This window comes from Sycon ciliatum, chromosome 6 (genome assembly GCF_964019385.1).
Source record: "Sycon ciliatum chromosome 6, ocSycCili1.1, whole genome shotgun sequence".
Classification (NCBI taxonomy): Eukaryota; Metazoa; Porifera; class Calcarea; order Leucosolenida; family Sycettidae; genus Sycon; species Sycon ciliatum.
Genome location: NC_088648.1, coordinates 6597207 through 6620245, shown reverse-complemented (window position 1 = coordinate 6620245; position 23039 = coordinate 6597207). Strand labels below are relative to the sequence as shown.

Sequence of the window (23039 nt, the reverse complement as noted above, 5' to 3'; positions counted from 1 at the left end):
TCTCCTCGGAGTCACTGTCATCTCCTGACAAGGAGGTAGACCTACCCTGAATCGTCTCCGCTCTGAGCCTCATACTGCTTGACTTTCCGCCTTGGACATTCACGACTTCACTTTCTCCTCCGTCCAACTCCAAGTAAAAGTTCCGAGCTCCAGGAGCTCCTCTATCTCTTTGACGTCACAGATTCGTGACGCCATGGCGGCGCCAAAAACCGGGGATCAAAGTGATATTTCAGTTGCGTATATCTCCGGTTATAGTCACCGGATGAAGACGAGACATACACCAATCGACTCAGCTGATTTTTCCCAATAACAAATCTGATTTTGATTTTAGGGTGAACTTCCCCTTTAATCAGCGAGAGAATTGTGAATGATGTCTTTGAATCCAACTCTATCGCGTGCTGCATGAGAGAGAGCATGCAAGGGAAGACCCGTCCAACTTTTAAAGGGGAAGTTAAGGCCAAAATTAAAATTTCACCAGTTGTAGTCTTCGGGGTGCTGAGTCGAATGGTCTTGGTCCGAGAAAGCTGAGACGCTCCCTTCCTACTTGAATCCCAATCGAACTCGCGCACTTCCACCGAAACTGGGTGACTGCGCCCTACTAGATGGGGATTTGTATGCAAAATGTCACTAAAAGCGCCATTTCGTTCTTATAAAAGCACGGATGACCGCGATTGGCCCATATGTTGTAGTCTTTTGGACGCTGAGTCGACTGCTTTTGGTCCGAAAAGACTGCGATGCAGCGTTCCTCCTTTATTCCCAATCGAACATGGTTGAACAAGCGGTCACGTGCTCCTGGGTGCCCAAATCACCTGGTCACCACGCCAGCAGGCGACAACTTTCACACCAAGGTTCAACTCGAGTGACAGGACTGCACCCAAAAAAGGTCAAAACAGGCTGTAAGTTGTACCCTGCAGGCGCGGTGACCAGCTGACTGGTGTACGCAGGAGCACGTGACCGCTTGTTCAACCATGTTCGATTGGGAATTAGGGGCGAACGCTGTATCGCAGCCTTTTCGGACCAAAACCAGTCGACTCAGCGTCCAAAAGACTACAACATATGGGCCAATCGCGGTCATCTGTGCTTTTATAAGAACGAAATGGCGCTTTTAGTGACATTTTGCATACAAATCCCCATCTACATTGTAGTAGGGCGCAGTCACCCAGTTTCGGTGGAAGTGCGCGAGTTCGATTGGGATTCAAGTAGGAAGGGAGCGTCTCAGCTTTCTCGGACCAAGACCATTCGACTCAGCACCCCGAAGACTACAACTGGTGAAATTTTAATTTTTGCCTTAACTTCCCCTTTAATGTTAGAAATCCATGATGTCGCGGGCCTTCCTCTCGGTCGAGATCCAGGAGTTGATCCTTGCAGGAAGGGCTTGGAGAAAACGTCATGTCTCGTAAGGGCCCTTACACACTACGTAGAAAACCGCTTTTTTGTTGCGTTCCTGTAAAAGTTGCCATGTCGACTGACGTCATATGGCACGAAATCTAAAAAGTTGCGTAAACGTTTTACTCAGATCTCGGACGGGTGTAGAAGGCTGCTTTTTAGCTTTTTAGCTTTTATGCCTTCCCGCGCTTTCGGACTTCAACTTCTTGTTGGTGTTTTTGCTGTTTGGTGCTGTGTGGATTTCCGTGTTTCAATTTCAGCTGTCCATTGGACTTTTCGCCTGCTTCTGAAATTCTCGTACCTGAACTCGTGTTGTTCAAGCCGTAGTAGCCTCGATCTTGTTTGCTTGCTGAGCGCGACACGATGCCGAAAATCCAGTGCACAGAAGAAATGGAGGCGAAGCTCATGGAGCTGTGGGCGATATATCAAAAAACAAGGCGTTCCAAACTCGTTCTCAGGGTGAGCTGTCCACAAGTTGCGACCAATTCTGTATTTGACGGTACCATTCCGCAACAGCATGCTGAGCATCGTCGTGACCATGAAATTTGAGCAACTGCGATCAGTCATCTAGAAAATATCAAGAACAGGACCGCCATCAGACGACTTCACTAGCTTCTGCAGGTCCTGCAATATCATGGCGGCAACAATTTTACGTCGCCGCTTTCTCCTTGCCGGAGTCAACCTGAGCTCCATGGGCATGGCTCCAACACAAGATGCAGAACGAAATCGAAGAAGCACACACAGCACTCGTTCTGAGAGCAGAACATTTCATCCGAACTGCACTACATGTACATCAGTACATGTACGTAAAAAGCAGATCACCTGTCAGTGTGCAACTGCACTTGATCAGGCTGGCGCATACGCAACGTATGCTCAAGTTAGTTGCGTTTTACATGTACGTAGTGTGTAAGGGCCCTAACATGGCCAAACCACATCAACTTAAATTTCTTGACTTCGTTCGCTAGTCGCATCCTTGCTCCGATGATGTCATTGATTTCTTCCAGGATAGATTGGTTGGTACGCCGGTCGTGGTATGTTACTCCTAAGAGTCGGCGGAAGCATTTCATCTCGAAGTATGAAATTCTTGTCATTGTATAAAACAGTCGCTAGCAAAATAGACCTAACAAAACGAAATTTAGTAGGCAAAGAAAGTGATGGCGATTTCCAAATGAATTGAAGCTCAATGATCTTTTGCTTCCCTAGTGATAAGCGTCTTCTTATCTCCACATCGGACTTGCCAAAGTTGCCATCCGACGTGATTACGGCACCTAAGTATTTAAACTGGGATACCTCTTCTATTCGCTCATTGCCTAGTTGAATGCACCCCAGATCACCACCGCCCTCCGGCGCTGCCATTGACTTGGTCTTGGAAGCATTGATCTGCATGCCTAGTCTTGTTGCACTCGTATCCACGCGCTCGGTCAGGTCCATCAGCTCTTCCACAGACGATGCGATTAGATCTATATCATCCGCAAAACGTAGGTTGGTCACGCACATGCCGCCGATACATACTGACCCATCAAACTCCTCCAAAGCGCAGGGCCTAGGGTGTATACAGGAGAACAAAACACTACAACAAATTTCGTTGTCTCAAGAATTTTTTTTAAACAATTAGCTGAGTTCACTTTTTTTCGAAACTGACTCAGTGCCTGAATACTAACTAACTGTTTTACTTATTACTCCGACTCGTTGTGTTCATCCATACATCTTCATCGTTGTGTTTAGTCAATTCTATTACTACTACTAGTCATGAATGACATGAGTACTGAAGTGATCGCCCCTAGCCCGGGCCCCTAGGCCCTACTCCTGATCATGGCCCGGCCAGGTCTCCTGCATGCTCCCGCCTAGGCCAGGGCAGGGCAGGGCAGGGCAGGGGCTCCGGCTGGCCAGTTTGAATGATACTGTACTTCTTTTTTGTAGTACAAAAAAGTACTTTTGTAGACTTTATCTTGATAGCCGGATAGCTCTCACACGGCAAAAATAGCTGTCCAAAACTGGCAACATGCAGACGGTTTTTGATTATTTTCCAAAGACCTACATGTTACTGTACAATAGGGCTTGAAAGTGCTACGTCACAGCATAGCAACAATTTCAAAAATTCAAAAATTGGATCCACTTGGATCCAGTTTTTGTATGGATCCAAGCACATTTCAAGCGGTCTTACTCACAGCAAGGTGATGTAGCCAGTGAAACTGACTGATTTGGCTAGTGGGGGCGGGGTGACAACTGGTGGCGAAGTAAAAGTCACACCTGCATACGACATGAGTGGGTTGCTATGCACCCACATACTGAGGCAATAGCAAAGTCACACCTTAGTGGATCCAAAAGTAGAAATCTGATGTGAACTTACTACTCCCTGGCCGTTTTGACGTCATCACTTTCAAGCCCTATAGTCATGTAACTGTACAGACTCAGTACATTTTTGTACTCCGTGTCTGAATGACTGAGCTGTCCGTCGGTCAGTGAGTGAGTCTGTGTCGGACAACGACGGTTACGCCAGTCGTTGTACAGCTCCGTATACGCGTAGTCAGTGTAGCGTGTGGCAAAGAAACATGTTTTGGACATCTTCTGTTCGGACATCCCTGCGCTGCGAGCTGCATTCCCTGGCCCTTGCCTTGGTACCTCTACGAAAATGTACAGTCATTCCTACATGTACTCAGTAGTACAATCATGTACGTCCTTTGGCTGAACTTTGCCAATCCCAACATGCGACTGCTAGTATGAATGGCTGGACGCTGGATTAGTGGTGACTGGTGTAGGTGCATGTCTGAATGAGACACGTCGCTAGCGCTCGCACCGCTCTTGGTGAGTGTTTCTGATTGCGTTTGTTTCAACTTTGCTTGTGTACGTAGGAGAGAGTGAGAGAGTGGGAGAGAGAGAGAGGGGTGGGGGTGCATGTACGAGTACATGTACGTACTGGCGTTACTTGTCTCGCGCGTTGAAAAACAACGTATTCGGGGGCTGTCCGGGGTTACCGATTGTTTTTACAAAACGAAATGTTTTAGTATTTTTCAGCCCCCACCCACCCACCCACCTTTTCTGCAGGTAAAACGAATTCCAATAAACTATTGATGTCAATTTTCGACACCCAGAAGTAACTGGGCATTCTCCATCAGCATTCAATAATTATTTTCAAAACGAAACTCCATCAAACCCACCCACCCACAAACGAAAACATTTCGTTTTGAAAATATTATTGGTAACCTTGGACGGCCCCTAAGTGACCTGCAGTTCACATCGAAATTTGGAGTTTTACACCAAATTTGACGGGAAATTGCGCGTCACGTCAGAAACGAGAGAGCTTGGAAGCTCAGGGCCCTACGCTATGCTTTTTTTGCCTTGATGACCTAGACAAAAAAAAGCATAGGGATGTTATAAATTCTTTAAAAAATCCTTTTTTTTTAAAGACATAACCTGGGATTCGAACCCGCACTATCGCGCGCCCTGCATGCATCCCCCGATACACTTCGCATACATGTACTTCCTCCGTTAACAAAAACTTCGTGATGGATTTTGATGGATATGAAAACGCTTAGAACAGGTCAAGAACTGTTTGTATCGACTGCAAATCACTGGACGAAGGTGATTCAGCCTATGTACAGCGTCTTTACAAGAGAAACTGTTGGCGGAATGAGCAGAGAGATCAGTTTGCGTCGCTTTCGCTCGATTCATTTTCGACCTGCGTCGCTGTCGTCATCTTCTGCACGCGAGTCGTCATCTGCTGTACGCGCGTCGTCATCTCTCTCGAGTCGTTGTTCAGCTCGTGTCAGCCTTGCCTCGGCTTCTTTGATCACACACCGCTGACCTTGATGTCACCGTCGTTCAAGTAAGTTGGCTTTCAAGCTGCGTGATCCGCCTGGCGATTATTCGTTTCCACCAGGGAGTCGTGAAAAATATTTTTTGACTCCCTGGTTTCATCTTCGCTCTCCAGAACTCCACGAAACGAGGAGTAAAGGCACAGCCAAACTGATTCCATTTTCTCTATTGGATACCAGCACTGAACGGCAGCGGCTAGCAAGTCCAGTCGACTTTCTTTAGCCACGAGACTCGCATCGGACTGCAGACTTCTGAAAGAATGCATGGCCATCAGCATTCGAATCTGGGCTTTGCGCAGGTTGAACAAGAACTTGAGTTCAGAATTATCTTCATTGAGCCGTGCGATCGGAGCAGCTCCTTGTTCACTCGCTCTTTGTGTGGGCTCGCTGCTCTGCTTTATCGCTCTCTATCACTCTCCAATTTACTCAGTGCTAAAGTAGTAGAGAGGCCAAGCAGCGCAGTATTCCCACGGAGAAGTGGTATATCAGTTTCGCTCGCCATGACTGTCATCACCCATGTTTCCACAGCGCAACCATCGATTCCGCTCGGCTTGTTGTGAAAGGTCGCTTTCCTTGCATCGTACCTCTGTCAAGGCATGCCAGGGAAGGCCAAGAAAGTAATTGCGACTCATTTCACGGCAGTTTGTGCCCAAATCAGCCCCTCAAAATTCCATCACGAAGTTTTTGTTAACGGAGGAAGTACATACTAATTCTTCCAAGTTGTTTCACATTGTGATCTTGCATTTGAAAGCCCTATTTGAATATGCATTGCGGCCAGCCGTCTTTGATGGCACGGTACGGTAGGGGATAGGTACGGGACAGGTACAATCGAGGGTAATACGACGTCTAGCTGCCCGCAATATTCAAATAGGGCTTTCAAACGCAAGATAATAACGTGAAGCAACTTGGAAGAATGGGTATGAATGCGAAGTGTATGGGGGAATGCATGTAGGGCGATAGTGCGGGTTCGAATCCCAGGATATGCCTGAAAAAAAATTGGAGAATTGAAAATTTTATAACATCCTATGCTTTTTTGCCGTCAGATACGGATAGCGCCAGGCGTGACACAAAAACACAAACAAACAAATACCAAATTAAAGCTGTGTGGACCCTGGCTAGCGCCAGACGTTACTGAAGTAACGTCTTCTGCATAGCTACGGGAATAACGTGCATCTTAACCTCTCTGATAGAGAGTTTCTGCTGTACGTGAAACTTAGAGAAATCACGAAAAGAGCAGGTGTCTGGGTTAGAGTCTACGGCTTTGAGTGTTTTGGGTCCGGATTTCTACGCATAGATGACATTCTCTACGTTCTGGCACACGCAAAGAATATGCATACGTACGTATCTGATGGGTATCATTCCAAAGTAACGCAGAGAAGTGCCAAAATATAGAAGGATAATTCCTAGCACACATTCACGTGATTTCTCTACGTGTACGTAGAGCAGAACAGGTTTCCTTTACATTACAGGAACGCGAAGAGTTCTCTCGGGATTCTCCGTGTCGCGTTCCCGTAACGCACTGCAGAACATTATTATTTTCAGACTATCAATGAGGATATAGCTGTGTGTGCGTGGTGAAGAAGGAATGGATTTGTGTGTGTGTGTGTGTGTGTGTGTGTGTGTGTGTGTGTGTATGTGTGTGTGTGTGTGTGTATGTGTGTGTGTGTGTAGTGAAGAAGGAATGGCTGTATGTGCGTGGTGAAGACGGAATGGCTGTATGTGCGTGGTGAAGAGGGAATGGCTGTATGTGCGTGGTGAAGAAGGAATGGCTGTGTGTGTGTGTGTGTGTGTGTGTGTGTGTGTGTGTGTGTGTGTGTGATGGAGAGGGTATGGCTGTGTGTGTGTGTGTGTGTGTGTGTGTGTGTGTGTGTGTGTGTGTGTGTGTGTGTGTGTGTGTGTGTGTGTGTGAAAAAGAAAAAGACCAAAAATAGGGATTCACTGGCCAGAAAAAGTCACTTCAAATAGCTGTATGGTGTAGACCAGGCTGAATAGTGACGGTCAATTCTTCAGCCTTGCAAGCTGTTGAATGGTGCAATCCCAGCACAAGTTGCTATGGCTTCTGCCGTAGCATTGCTATCATCGCCTCCGGCGATGGGCGTCAAAGGTCAAGGTCAAGGTGTGTGTGTGGTGAAGAAGAAATGGCTGTGTGTGCGTGGTGAAGAGGATATTGCTGTGTGACAGAATCATTAACACAATCATGGCTTCCGGCGATGGATGTCAAAAGGTCAAGGTCAAAAGGTGTGTATGTGCCAGGCATGACGATGCTGTCCTTGATGTTACGTTACGGGACAGGGACAGGATAGCGCCAGGCATGCCGTTGGCACAAACAAAAAATCAAAGAAAGAAACACGGAATTAAAGCTGTGTGGACCCTGCTGAAGCAACGTCTTATGCATAGCTACGGGAATAATAATTATAATGTGTGGTGTGTAATGTATGGTGTATAATGTATGATGTGTGATGTGTTATTTTGTCTGTTCTGTGCAGGTCAGTGGAACAATGCAAGCAGCTAGTGATACTAGGGATGCTAGAGGGCATCTCCTTGGTCTTGTGAAGCGTAATGATCACACTGAGTTGAAGAGGGTCATACTTGCTGCTGATGGTAGTCTAAAAGAAGACCTCGCACGACTGAAGTACACCAACACACGCGGTTATGGTGACAAGAGTGGAGAGCAAGAATCTCTGTTGGTAAGTAATGTATGCCACACAGTTAGAACACAGCCTTCGATTACACAAGGCAGATGTTTGTGCGTGTGTGCGTGTGTGTGTGTTTTCCTGTGTGTGTGTATGTAGGGGGGGGGGGGGAGAGTGTATGTATGTGTGTGCGTGTGGACCAGGTGTGCATTGGTGGTCGATTCACATGACTTTGCCAGTTGTGTGGGTTAGACAGTTTTCTGGCGCAAGTCTTGATCTGTCTCATTCAGATCTGTTTCGCTATCGTTGCTATAACTATAAGAGAAAATCTGTGGGTGCACATCCAGTGCATTTGCAGATTTTCGTGCTTCTCTTGCGACGGGCGTATACATGATACATGTGTGTGTGTGTGTGTGTGTGTGTGTGTGTGTGTGTGTGTGTGTGTGTGTGTGTGCGTGTGCGTGTATGTGTGTGTGTGTGTGTGTGTGTGTGTGTGTGTGTGTGTGTGTGTGTGTGTGTGTGTGTGTGTGAATGCCGGTGTACATAATAGGGTCATGTACTACACAATGCGTGTGTAACAGACAGACTGGAGTGTGTGTGCGTCATTGCACAATGCTGCGGAGCAGGCATTCTCAACGGACTTTATCGAGAAGTGAGTTGGTCTAGGTATTGTACATTGCACTGTATTGCGCTGCAGTTCGCCACGATAAAGTGTTCTAAAAATCACCTGCACAACACTTGCCATAGAACATTGGGGCCAGTGACTACACAAATAGTTGATTAGTTTATGAACCTTGGCTACCTAGCTTATCAAAGTCACATTAAATACTAATGCTTCCTGTCATGAAACATGTCTTCTAAGTTCTAACAGCGCCCTGGGGAGTGTTTAGCCAGGGGACCTAACACTAACACCTTTACTTGAACTGATCCTGAAATGCTGTATGGGGAAACATTGCACAATCGCGAAGGTTCAATTTGCTGTGTACTCGATTGTCATGGTTACAGTCATGTGACAGTTGACGGAATCTTCTCTTCTTTACGAATACGAATGTCTTGTCTCCTGCTCTTCTTCATCACCAGTACGAATGGAAGTGGACACCATTGCACGCTGCATGTTGGTTTGATCGCACCGTCATGGTCAGGAGTTTGCTGCAGTATCAAGCAAAACTGGACATGCCAGACACGGTAAGTTCAGCGGGTGTCAATGTGATTATGTTCAGCTTGGTTTGTGTGTCATGATCTTGTGACTGAGTATTAAGCCTAGTTCACATTCGACGCAACGCCGACGGTATATGACGTAAGGGCCTGTCGGGACGGCTGGGGAGAGCTGTACAATTTTGTACGATTCGTACGCCACGACGTGCTGCAGTTGTTGCTATGTTCAACAGCGAACGGCGCGAGTCACAAGGCACGGTCCGTGACGGGGTGACTTTCGGACCTAATTTCTTATTTTTCGAGACTTCTTTTCAATTATTTCTCCTTGACTGAAGCGAAATCAAGCTCACAATACCAGTTTTTTCATGAAGACCAGTAAAGTAGCCCGGAAAGTTGTGCTATTCAAATAATAGCCCCAGGAAATGATAAAATAGTTCGTCTGTCACGCTCCTGAACTATCCCTAAATACCATAAGCGACATTAGAACTTATCTTGCTACAATTCAACTCGAGTTGTGTTAGCCATTCTGCGAGTTATCATGGGAAGCGCCGTGTTTGAAATGTTAAACATTTCCAAGTACGAATCGGGAGTAGTCGGCGCACGACGCCGTCTCCTGTTCACACTCACACTGCAGCCGTTTTGTACGCTTGCGTCCCCGTCTACGCCCTATTCAGTATGAATAGTTGAACAGATCCAAACCTTCCCGATCTGTACGGTAGTACAGTTGCGTTCCCGTTCCTGGACACCGTCAGACCGTCCCGTTGCTTGCCGTCCATCCTTACGTCGCGTCCCGTCATCGCGCCCCGTCGAATGTGATCTAGGCTATAAGGACAACTTCCAGGAGAAATGGAAATGAACATTCATTTGCTGTGCATTGTACATCTGTGTATGTACATGTTCAGCCTCACTTTCTATGTGCTGCACCGAAGACTTTTCCGTTATCAATTTATACATAAGACATAATCCCTACGATCAGACAGAGAAAGGAAAAATCACAAAGAAAGAGAGGAAAAGACAATGACGAAACTAGTAAAACTAGTAGCAGGCGAATCTTTTCTGTCCACAGATTGACTGAAGATTCTTGAATCCATAATACTCACACAGAGTTAGTGCTGACTGATGTCAGCCTGAGCGAGAAAACCTGCTTTGAGCAATCAGCCTGAGTGAGAAAACTAGCTTTGGGCAATCAGCCTGAGCGAGAAAACTTGGTTTGAGCAATCAGCCATGCAGCAGACCAAACAACTTACATGGCCGTTGTCTATGCAGGTGGTCCCTGAAGTCAGGTAGATCATTGTGCCCTTGTTCAGCATGCTATGTTTGAAGGGAATGTGGTAGTCGGGAAGCCATAATATCCAGCAAAACAAAACGTGATCAAACGATTCAAAGTACTGGAAATGACAGGCCCGTCGGAACCGGTCCGGTTGGTCAGGTTATCAACGGACCAACGTTTTGGCTAGCAACATATGTGTACTACCGTGGAGGACACTTGTACCCACCATATTATACACAAACTGTATGAAAGCGGCCATGTTGCTGGCAGACCAATCAAAAACTGCTTCGGGCCGTCCTGAATGATATTATATTATTACCGGTATGTGCTAGATCCCAGATTTGGGTATTTCACGTGATCCATTGTCTATGCAATGTGCAATTGTGATCACGGCCTTGACTCGCTAAACCCGAACGCACCCAGACCAACTGTGGTCAATGCTAGCATGCATTAACAGGCCCTGCCACAAAGGTTGATGAGCTGAGCTGACTGGGAATTATAAAACTCATATCATTTCACATTCACGTTTCTGCTATTGCCGTATGCACTACAACAGTATAGTACCAGTGCAGGGAAACTATTTACTCAAATAATGAATTACTTGAGCAGGTTTCTCATGTGTTCATATGGCATGATTGTTATGTTTCTATACATGCAGGATGGCTGTCTTCCTGTTCATCGCGCTGCACAGTGTGGTCATTTAGAGCTTGTCAAGTATCTGCTGCAACTTCATCCCGAGTCTGTTTCTGTACAGAGCTGTGTGAGTGATCTGGGACACTGGTAGTGTGTACATGAATGTTATGATGGTTGCATGCTGGGGAGCGGGGGGGGGGGGGGGGGTGGAGAGGGGGGGGGGGGGGGAGGGTGGTGGAGAGGGTATGATGGAGAGGGGATGGTGGAAAGGGGGTGGGGGTGGTGGTGGGGGTGGGGGTGGTGAGAGGGGGGGGGGGGGGGGGGCTACACTCTTCAGAAAGCAGCATTACCATAGCCCTGTGCTGGTGTGCTCTACCTTGGAGTATAGCCAATGTATACACGTTAGCATATGGCATCACTATCGGCATTATACTGGAGAGTACGGGGTTTGACCGTATTTCATGTCACCATGTCACCAGGTTACGTTCTGGGTTGTGATTCCATGTTGCACTCACCTCATGGCACATTCCTTTCAGTACAATAAGACTTATGTAGGTCTTATCTCATAAGACCTTTATTGAACTGTAAGTCTTATCTCATAAGACCTTTATTGAACTGTAGGTCTTATCTCATAAGACCCGTAGTCAACTATAGGTCATATGGGATAGACCGCGGTGTGTTTTCTCTCTTCAACTACATCTGCCTAGTGATCACATGGCAGTGCATTTGTATGAGAGGTTTGATGTTTGCTGGTGTACAGTATGATATTAATTGGCATAGCTGTACATGTTCAGTGAGTACTGTATTACAGTTTCACACTTACTGATATCTGACCTACATCATACATGTACACTGGCAACGCTGACCCTGGCCTGGACCAGTTTCTGATTGACCTACATCATACATGTACACTGGCAACGCTGACCCTGGCCTGGACCAGTTTCTGATTGACCTACATCATACATGTACACTGGCAACGCTGACCCTGGCCTGGACCAGTTTCTGATTGACCTACATCATACATGTACACTGGCAACGCTGACCCTGGCCTGGACCAGTTTCTGATTGACCTACATCATACATGTACACTGGCAACGCTGACCCTGGCCTGGACCAGTTTCTGATTGACCTACATCATACATGTACACTGGCAACGCTGACCCTGGCCTGGACCAGTTTCTGATTGACCTACATCATACATGTACACTGGCAACGCTGACCCTGGCCTGGACCAGTTTCTGATTGACCTACATCCTACATGTACACTGGCAACGCTGACCCTGGCCTGGACCAGTTTCTGATTGACCTACATCCTACATGTACACTGGCAACGCTGACCCTGGCCTGGACCAGTTTCTGATTGACCTACACCATGCATGTACACTGGCAACGCTGACCCTGGCCTGGACCAGTTTCTGATTACATCACTATACGTGTACATGTGTATGTACAGTCGTATTCATACCACTTCCAGGGCGTCAATTGGACATACAAGTTGATGGTTCTAAATATGCACTATCGGTCGGATTGCAGTGAATACTGGTGTAGTACAGCTAGGCTCCCTGCAGTGGACATAAGTCCCTCGTCCCGCAATATCGTATTCCTGACTGGAATTCTAGATGTGTAGAAGTATATCTGTGTTTGCATGGTTGGTGTTTTCCATGCTTTCAGACAAAGTCTCTTCCCGTACATCTTGCCTCCTTTGCTGGTGCATTGGGCACAGTGCGATATCTGCTGGAGATGCAACCAGAGCACGTTTCAGCCACGGACCAGGTCAGCTTGAATACACGCGGCACCAAGAGTTCATAACCCCAAGAATGTGTAACTGCCTGCACAATCTCTATGCAGTGTTGCGACGGCAGAACTTCACATCACATGACATGGTCCAATAGGTTACACTGGCAAGCAGTGCAAAGTGATCACAAGAGAGTTGTACCCGAAACTGGGTTGCGTACAACCCTGTATTTATCATGCACAGAGTGCAAATAATGTGTACGGGTTCATCACGTGATGTGAAGTTCTGCCGTCGCAGACCCCATAGCTGGAGTTGCACACTCTTGGGGGTTATGTATTCTTGATAGCACTCATATCTATAACATGTCTCACCCACGGACCAGGTCAGCTGGAATACTTAGTACGCGCTCTAAGGCTGCGTTTACATGAGAACTTTGAACCCGGGTGGAGTTCAGCCCGGGTTGAAATTCTGGACGATGGGAAAAAATAGGTTGGTGCTTACATGAAGGCACTTGACCCAGGCCAAATACTGATATGCCGCCGCTCAAGTCCTGTATGGTCACGTGAATACTTTCGCGCGAAATTTGCCTGTGCAGTGCTGTTCAAACCTGGTGCAAGATACGCACAGAGGTACGGTCATACGATTCCTCGATTTAACCCAGAGAGAAATTTCAACCCGGGTCAAGCGCAATGCGTCATGTAAATGGGCCAGTCAATCTGTGTTCATGGCGGGTGGAAAATTGACCCGGGTCGAACTCAACCTGGGTTGAAATGCCTCGTGTAAACACAGCCTATGTTGGTCATTTGGTGTTGACCATCACTTGACCTTTGTGTACGTGTAAGTTGTTTGCAATGATTGTGATCCATACCTGCTACATCTGTACTCACTGTTTTGTACTACGTAGCAGCACCGTAAAGTACCGCGGAAGCGCCCCACTGGCTCCTCCTTAACCTTGCACACACATTGCACGTTATGGAGTCAATCCGTACTCGATTTACCTTTGAGCGGACATGAGCTCCGCCAAAAAACCTGCTTAGTCCGACCTTAGTACACTAAAGCCTCTTGTAAAAATAAATGCCACATCCATCCATGACCATAACTCAATGCATGCCACATCCATGATCCATCTCTGGTCATTAGTCAATGTATGTCACATCCACCCCTGGCTATTACGAAGAGTACAGTTTCATACACTCTTGCCAGTACTCGATACTGTACAGATAGCCAGGTCATTGTGGACACTTTGCAAATGGACGGACCGCGGCGCTGTCGAGATCCCGGGAAAAACGTCTTGAACCAGTGGACAGTGGAGAGCATGCAGGGATGGCTTTATTAGCACTGAAACAGATACGCAAGTGGGGCATGAACGCACACCGACTGGCAAAAACGTATGTCTAACAATCTACTAGAGTTAGAGGTGCTCCCTAGGTGTCCTGGTTAGGCTTCAGCCAAAAAGACACACACCAGTGCTGCCCTGAAGTCCTGTGCTGCCAGCTAGTCTTACTTTTGAAAACACATTGCTCACAAATTGTTCTCCTCGTTATCTCCACTGTATGTGAACCCGTTTGGTGCAGTGTCACGGTAGGCCAATTGGCTTTTCGGGTAGATATAATTGGTGTTGGCCATAGAGACATTAGTTCTCTAGACCATTCATGATGTTCATGGTGCTTATCTTCTTTACACTGGCAATGAACATGTTTTGGGAAATGCACCAATATAATATTATCAGCATGCTATAGCTGATGAAGTGGAATTACAGTTGAACATCGATTATCCGCACATCGACTATCCGACCATTCGATTATCCGTAACAGTTTTTTTGGGCGCACGTGCCGTAGAGTACGCACTGTGCATGTAGTGAGCCATTCAAAAAATACGAACATTTTGAAAAGTAAAAAGTAAAAAGGTCGTGCGGCTAGTAATAACTACTGAAAGTGTGTGAGTGACAGTTTTTTCTTATCCAGAACATTTGCCTTATCTGAACACCGCCTGACAGTTGTCTGCCCAGAGGTGGTCGGATAATCGATGTTCAACTGTAGAGCAGAAACTGAATTTCAAATTTGGTTCATGACTGAGACTATCGGTATCCCTCGTTATGATTTTCCTGTGCAGGATGGCCAACTTCCACTGCACTGTGCTGCACGCTTGGGACATCTGGAGACTGTGCGCTACCTTCTAGATGTGTGCCCAGTACACATAGCTGCAAAGAACAAGGTTGGTATGTACCCTTGCTGGCACTGGATTGGTGTGAGTGCTTTTAAGTGTGTTGTTCCATGTGTGTGTTCGTGTGTTCGTGTGTGTGTGTGTTCGTGTGTTCGTGTGTGTGTGTTCGTGTGTTCGTGTGTTCGTGTGTGTGTGTGTGTGTTCGTGTGTTCGTGTGTGTGTGTGTGTGTGTGTCCGTGTGTTCGTGTGTTTGTGTGTGTGTGTGTGTGTGTGTGTTCTTTTGCATTATGTGTGTGTGTTTGTGTGTGTGTATGTAAGTATGTATGTGTGTAAGTGTGTATATGTGTGTGCCATGTGGTGCATTGGTATGTGCACCGATTTCCAATCGAGAGGATGCGGGTTCGATTCACGACGATTATGGCCCACACGTCTTTATTCTCTTTCTCAGACTCCTCCTGACTTTACATTCATTCTCCTGGGTGGTTACCAACAGCCTGTGCATGCCGGAGTATGTGGTGTGATGTGTGTGCGGGAAAAACATGAAAAAGACCAAAAAGTAGGGATTCACTGGCAAGAAAAGCCACTTCATTCAGTGCTGGCAGCTGAAATCCGACCCCCTGGGCGGCTGGCAACTGAAATCCGACCGGATTTCAGTTGCCAGCACTGTAGCTGTATGGTGTAGACCAGGCCGAATACTAGTAGTGGCGGTCAATTCTTCAGCCTTGCAAGCTGTTCAATGGTGTAATCCCAGCACAAGTTGCTATGACTTCTGCTGTAGCATCGCTATCATCGTCTCTGGCGATGGGCGTTTAATGGTCAATGGTGTGTGTGTGTGTGTGTGTGTGTGTGTGTGTGTGTGTGTGTGTGTGTGTGTGTGTGTTGTATGTGTGTGTGTGTGTGTGTTGTGTGTGCGTGGCTGGTGTGTGTGTGTGTGGCTGGTGTGTGTTTGGGAGGGGGGGGGGGGGGGCTGGTGTGTGTGTGGGGGCCGGTGCGTGTGTGTGTGTGCGTGGCTGGTGTCTGTGTCTGTGTTTGTTTGTGTGTGTGTGTGTGGCTGGTGTGTGTATGGGGGGGGGGGCTGGTGTGTGTGTGTGTCCCGCAGCTTGAGTGCATTTGGCTCCTTGAAGAAGGCTGTGTTTGCGAACTCCGAGTTTCCTATCGGTCTCAAGCGTGTTGTGTACGGAGTCACAGTGTTGGCTGTACTCAATGGTGTGTGTGTGTGTGTGTGTGTGTGTGTGTGTGCGTGTTGTATGTGTGTGTGTTGTGTGTGCGTGGCTGGTGTGTGTGTGTGGCTGGTGTGTGTTTGGGGGGGGGGGGGCTGGTGTGTGTGTGGGGGGGGGGGGGGGGGCTGGTGTGTGGGGGGGGGGGGGGGGCGGTGTGTGTGTGTGCGTGGCTGGTGTCTGTGTCTGTGTTTGTTTGTGTGTGTGTGTGTGGCTGGTGTGTGTGTATGGGGGGGGGGGGCTGGTGTGTGTGTGTGTGTGTGTGTGTGTCCCGCAGCTTCGAGTGCATTTGGCTCCTTGAAGAAGGCTGTGTTTGCGAACTCCGAGTTTCCTATCTGTCTCCAGCGTGTTGTGTACGGAGTCACTGTGTTGGCTGTACTCCTCTATGGTGCTGAGAACTGGACACCGAGGCAACAGGATCTCCAGCGTCCTGAGTCGTTTCATATGCAATCTATACGCATGGTCCTGGGCATCAGTCGGGCGCGCCAGATGGACGACCACGTGACAACCCTTCAGGTACGGCGGTGGTGGGGAGACATGGAGCAGGTCTCTGACAAGGTCCGGCGCCGTCGTCTCCAATGGCTGGGCCACCTGGCTCGCATGGACGACCGTATTCCCCGCCAACTGCTCTTTGGTGCCTTGCCGTCTAAACGACCTCCATATGGCCCCCGGAAGAGGTGGAAAGACCCAGTCAAACACGACTTGGCGGCGGTGTCCATTGGCATGAATGAGTGGCTTGATGATTGATTGATTGATTTATTTGGATTCGCGAGACCAAGCGAGCAGGAGTGCTCAATAACAGGGTAGCGAATGGTTGAGTTGTGCTATGTGACAATGTAGTGTGTGCGTGGGGTGGTGGTGGGGGGGGGGGGGGAGGGGGGAGGCCCAATACAATGTTAGGGGATGGGAGGAGAGAAGGCCAGCGGAGAGTCGAATTCAGAAGAGGGAGGAGAGAATAGCTGAAGTACACGGTTACTGTGCGAATTCAAATAAACCAAACAAACAGCAAAACAAGTACACAGCTCACGAGTATAAAGAGGACTGGAACACAGAATTGAACTGCTGAAGTACACAGCTGACGAGAATAAAGACAGGAGCACAGAAAGGAACGGGAGGCAGTCTACGAAGTGGTGGTACCATCGGTGCATGCACCACAGTACATTATCAGACTATCGGCTTTGCAAAGTTTGTGGGTACTGCTTGACACAGCAGATGATAGGTCTGAGTGGAGAACCAGGTGTCAGGATGGAGTCTACAGCGTGGTATGCTCTCGTATACAACCTGCCGTGAAACCACTCTTGTGTATGGTCTGCAAAACGCCGTTTCAGCCGTCCTCAAGACATCGCTAGACATATTTGCACATCCCGTCGCTCTGCAAAAGCAAAAAAACAAACAGTGAAACAGTCGTTCACGTCCCGCCGGACTCGCAGGGCCTCATGCCGCGTCCCGAAGACAGCACTTCGTTAAGTCACCCCGTTTGGGGACACAAAGCCAATCGTGGCAGTGGGCGAAGGAAGGAAGGGTGTGTGTGTGTGTGTGTGTGTGTGTGTGTGTGTGTGTGTGTATGTGTGGCTGGTGTGTGTGCGTGGCTGGTGTGCGTGTGTATGGGGGGGGGGGCTGGTGTGTGTGTGTGTGTGCGTGGCTTGTGTGTGTGTGGGGGGGGGGGGTGGCTGGTGTGTGTATGTGTGCGTGTGTGTGGGGGGGGGGGGGGGGCGATGTGTGTGTGCGCGTGGCTGTTGTGTGTGTTTTTGCGTGTATGTGTGTGTGTGTGTGTGTGTGCGTGTGCGTGGCCGGTGTGTGTTGGGGGGAGGGGGGGGGGGGGGGGGGGGGCTAGTGTGTGTGTGAGGGGGGGGGGGGGGGCTGGTGTGTGAATGTGTGTGTGTGTGTGTGTGTGTGTGTGTGTGTGTGTGTGTGTGCTTGGTACAGTAGAGGTTGGTTGCATTTTTGAGTGCTCTGACCTCAAGTCGTTTGTGTCACGTAACACAGCCCTGTCCGTGTGGTGTAGACCAGGGCAGGGCTGTGGTGACCTCCGCCAGTGGCCTTGCAAGCTACTGCGGAGTTTTTGTTGCGCACTCACTGCACAAGTAGTCGGAAAGTTCATTTCAAGGTGTGTGTGCGAGTGCGTGGCTGGTGTGTGTGTGTGTGGGGGGGGGGGGGGGTATTTCGTGTCCAAATTAGTGTCCATGGTAAATTTATTCATGTTTATATATTGTGTGTGTGTGTGAGTGTGTGTGTGTGTGAGTGTGTGTGTGTGTGTGTGTGTGTGTGTGTGTGTGTGTGTGAGTGTGTGTGTGTGTTTGTGTGTGTGTGAGTGTGTGTGTGTGTGTTTGTGTGTGTGTGTGTGTGTGTGTGTGTGTGTGTGTGTGTGTGTGTGTGTGTGTGTGTGTGTGTGTGGATACCAGGGTAAAATTAGTGGCGGTCAATTCATCAGCCTTGCAAGCTGTTGAATTGTGTAATCCCAGCACAAGTTGCTATGTCTAACATAGCTGTTCGCTATCATCGCTTCCACAATGGGCAGGTCTGACGTGTGTGTGTGTGTGTGTGTGTGTGTGTGTATGTGTGTGTGTGTGTGTGTGTGTGTGTGTGTGTGTGTGTGTGTGCGTATGTGCGTGTGGGTGTGTGTATGTGTCTGTTTGTACAGGCCGGTCTGACTGCCCTTGTTGAAGCAGTGTTTGGTCCTGGAACTGACTGTATTCCCTACCTTCTTCAAGTCACATTCTCTCAGCTACATCATGATCAGGTAAAACCTACGTTGTTCAAATAATGTATTGACAACTGAAATCCGACCCCCGGAGTGGTGCACTCACATTGCAAAGACCCACCATGGGATTTATACACTACGAAATAATGATCGCTAGAATCGGTGCTGCACTCGAGCAGGAAAAACAGGGGTCGAATTTCATTTGCCACCATTGTAGTACTTTGAATCAATACCATGGACATAATTAATTTAGTTTGGACTCGGATCAGATTTAGATCACATTGCAGTGGTGTCAAAACCGGTGCAGCCATAAGTACAGGTGCAGTGGAGTCTTTAACCTCATTCTCCCCAGTCAACCTCCGTGTGAAGACGTTCAAGAAGAAGATTGCCTGATGTGTCCAGCGAGGACGAAACGTACATCGCAATCGAGTTTTGACGCTGCTGTGTCACCTGCTATGTGTCATGCGCTACCTGATGTAACGGCATGCCATGTCAGATACCACTATTGGCACTAACCATGCATCGAGTAGGCGCCATGCGCAAACTGATGGTGGTGAGAAGGAGAGCTCTGTGCCAGAGTAGCTTTGCAGAGGATGGTCCGTACTAGGGGTACCCTAGAGACAGTGTCGTCTTAATACAGGGAACCCTATTTTACTTTCTTTGCATTTGCGTGATTTTAGTCATTCAAAGAAACTGCTAAACCCTTCCATACCTAAGACAGACATCCTTGTTGTGTACTACGACACTTGCAAAAGTAAATTTGTTAAAAGCCTGTGACTCGCATTTAATATATAGACTGTGCTTTGCTTCTTCTTTTCTTCTGTTGCGTACTCTGCACTCTTAGGCTGATGTCATCGTGGAACAAGCCAGAAGCATGGCCGAGCGACGACATAAGTCACGTGAACTGCACATGATCAATCAGCCAGCCGGAGGAAAGAACAATTGCCGTTTGTCATGACAACGCTCCCTAGCGTCTGTTCACCATACTCCAGTCCATAGACATTAGTCTAGTCCATTTATCCAGAATAGTACAACCGGCTTTTTTTAACTCGATTTTGGCCGAATTTAGGCTCAAAACCCACTTCAATTTCTATATTTTTATGTGCTTTTCCATACATGTTGCCATGGTACTGTACTACTGTGCTAATTTTGGTAAAACTTGGCTTTGAACAAAATCCCTGTGTGTACGGACCTTTCCGCCTCAAACTTAGCAAGGAATGATTGCACAGGTCACATAGCCAAGAATGTACTGTTTTGCCTATCATGTCTCTAACATCATGCACATGTATGCGTAGGAGCCAACAAACAATACACGGTGCCAGTTGGGAGTGGACTGTGGTTCCAATTTAAGTTTCTACTTCAAGCACCAAGTTGTCATAACCGGCCTACTGGTGTACCAGTTCATCTCCATGAACATTATTATCTGCTACTCTTCATGATGTACAGATTCTCCACAATCATGTCAGCATCACGCCATCACTGGTAGGACTACAGGTGAAATCCTGATAATTCGAACCTCAAAATGCCAGGAAAAAACTTCTAATTATCCGGACATTCTAATTATCCAAACATGAACCCACAACTCAATATGTACGCGGTCCTGGAAAAACTTCTAATTAAGCGGTATGTTCGAATTAAGCCATATTCGAATTATCAGGATTCCACCTGTACTAGTACTGGCATGTACATGATGTACTGTCGTGGACATGGAAATCCGTCGCACGTCTAGCGGCCCCAGGGCGCTGGCCATGCAGCCGTGGATAAACGGTGCACACATGCATTCATGCGCTGAAGCGCGTTGGTCGCATCGGATCAACATCATGCATGCACCGTTTCGGTGCGCGCTGAGGGCATCGGCCCCGGTCAATCGACTGGATTTCCATGTCCACGACAGTACAATATATATATACATGTAACTGTTAAACCGGTGATAAAATCCTCACCTCATGCCCAGTAAATGTACAAGTACATGGTACAGATCATGCAATACTAATTTCGGAGCACAAGCCTTCTTCCTCTTTTGGACTTTTGCGCATCGCAGATACTGCCACTGCTTTAGAAGTTGAATCAGCACCTTGCCATGCTTGAACAGATACTGCCACTGCTTTAGAAGTTGAATCAGCGCCTTGCCATGCTTGAAGAGATACTGCCACTGCTTTAGAAGTTGAATCAGCGCTTGCCATGCTTGAAAATGATGTAGATGGAGTGCCTACGGATGCTGAAACCTCAGTCTGCCTGGGTCCCACACGAACTGTGAAAAAATGATGTGGTCTGTGAGCTATCCCGGATCATACATTGTAGGTCCTATTTTCTAGCAAGGGACAATGCTTACTGCTTTGTATCGAATATACTACAGAAATCCAATACATATCTAAGTTCTAACAATTGTCCATCCACAATAATCATATTCGCAGGTTTTTTTTTAAAGAATAATCATGTGTGCTGTCAGTGTAACACACGCTCAAGACCATTACTAGTCTTATAGTTTACATGTAAATGCTCCAGGGCTGAAATTCCTGGCTGTCGTGTCTAGCGGCTGTGCTTCTACTTTTCATGTACTCTGGTTCTCCCCGGTGGGTTTTACCAAGAGTACATAAGCTCCCTAGGAGCTTGTAATTATTATACTCTTGGTTTAACCTGTAGTTCTTCTTGAGCAGTGTTTCTGCTAAGTCTTTCCCTTCACCCCTTTTCACTTCCCATTCATGCCATCCACCCTTCCAGGAAACTGCCCTGATAAAGATCCATGATAAAGATCCCACTCCCCACACCAATACAGTCAATGCGTACCCACTCCCCACACCAATACAGTCAATGCGTACCCACTCCCCACACCAATACAGTCAATGCGTACCCACTCCCCACACCAATACAGTCAATGCGTACCCACTCCCCACACCAATACAGTCAATGCGTACCCACTCCCCACACCAATACAGTCAATGCGTACCCACTCCCCACAACAATACAGTCAATGCGTACCCACTCCCCACACCAATACAGTCAATGCGTACCCACTCCCCACACCAATACAGTCAATGCGTACCCACTCCCCACACCAATACAGTCAATGCGTACCCACTCCCCACACCAATACAGTCAATGCGTACCCACTCCCCACACCAATACAGTCATGTCCATGTACAATGAACATGTCTTGTATACCCTTGTACAGTAAATATCGGATATAACGTGCCCCTTTGATTTTCGAAAATGTATCACTATATCCGGTGCATCACTATAGCCGATTTGCATGTTTGACCGACACATGGCACATGACTGCACATGAAATGATGCGTACACGCTGGAAAAAGCATGCTGAAAGTGCATGCATGCTCCGCGGACTGTGTACCGGTGCATGACACAGAGCAGTGCATGGCAGTGCAGTACGAGTACAGACTGTACATGTACTAGAACTAATTACTTCGATACATCATGTGGCATGGCTGCTTCCCGTATGTCACATGACTGTCGCCTTGGAGTCGACCAATGACAGATCAAATTACGCGGGCTGGAAAGCGCGATCCTGCCTGATGAATGGTGATGGACCTAGTTCCACTGCCCGTCGTCAAGTGACGACGGGCAGTGGACGGAATCCACTGCCCGTCGTCACTTGACGACGGGCAGTGGACAGAATCCACTGCCCGTCGTCACTTGACGACGGGCAGTGGACAGAATCCACTCATGAGTCTACCATTTCAATGACAAGCTTCTGTGGTCTGAAAGTACATGCAAAAGTCGTGTCCTGTAGTCCGTGTCCGGTTGTCGAAGTCACTCTCATTCAGCTCACACTGACACAGCCTCATACAGCCATACAGGACTCGAGTCAAGTCACAGAATGGTTCATGTAAACTCAAACGTCAAAGATTGTGAGTGATCTCCTTGGCTTGGGTGCATACGGGAAACACGTTCCAGTCACTCATACTCGGTCAGCACCGCTGCTCATCCAGCCCTTGCCGCTATCGCGGCGCGGGCTGGATTCCGCGGTACTGCCCTCATACTCGTGCAGGAACCTGTACTTCTTCAGCGTGTTCTCCAAAAAAAGCCTGAGCTGGATCCGTGGTCACGTAGATCGTATATCTACTCGGTGTCCAACGAGTTGCGTAGGGCCAGAAATAGACATGAGTGGCTGTGTACGTGAGTTGGCAACATCATCGTGAGAGGCAACACAGCCAGAAACGGACAAGAGCATGCAGAAAGATCACTCTTGATCATTATATGCGATATTTTCCTGTACATTTGATATGGTTTGCTTCCTGAAGGCCATCACAATAAGCGATATATCGGTATAGCCGATAATAGTGTATATAGTGATATTTTAGCTGTGTTTTTTC

General features: G+C 47.8%; 1 protein-coding gene across 1 annotated transcript; it reads left to right on the top strand.

The window, feature by feature from the left end:
• The first annotated feature begins 3855 nt into the window (after positions 1-3855).
• LOC135818809 (ankyrin repeat, PH and SEC7 domain containing protein secG-like) lies at positions 3856-20091 on the top strand. The gene is made up of 9 exons (XM_065332043.1): positions 3856-4191; positions 7688-7888; positions 8385-8486; positions 8915-9019; positions 10918-11019; positions 12564-12665; positions 14740-14841; positions 18649-18747; positions 19553-20091. The coding sequence occupies exons 2-9, from the start codon at positions 7700-7702 to the stop codon at positions 19664-19666; spliced, it is 915 nt and encodes a 304-aa protein (XP_065188115.1). The 5' UTR covers positions 3856-4191; positions 7688-7699; the 3' UTR covers positions 19667-20091.
• The last annotated feature ends 2948 nt before the right edge of the window (positions 20092-23039 follow it).

Bases quoted from the DNA above. Each gene is read 5' to 3' on its own strand.
- LOC135818809 (XM_065332043.1), top strand. From the start codon at position 7,700: ATGCAAGCAGCTAGTGATACTAGGGATGCTAGAGGGCATCTCCTTGGT. The intron at 12,666-14,739 runs GTCAGCTTGAAT...TTTCCTGTGCAG, and splicing joins ACGTTTCAGCCACGGACCAG to GATGGCCAACTTCCACTGCA. The intron at 14,842-18,648 runs GTTGGTATGTAC...CTGTTTGTACAG, and splicing joins ACATAGCTGCAAAGAACAAG to GCCGGTCTGACTGCCCTTGT.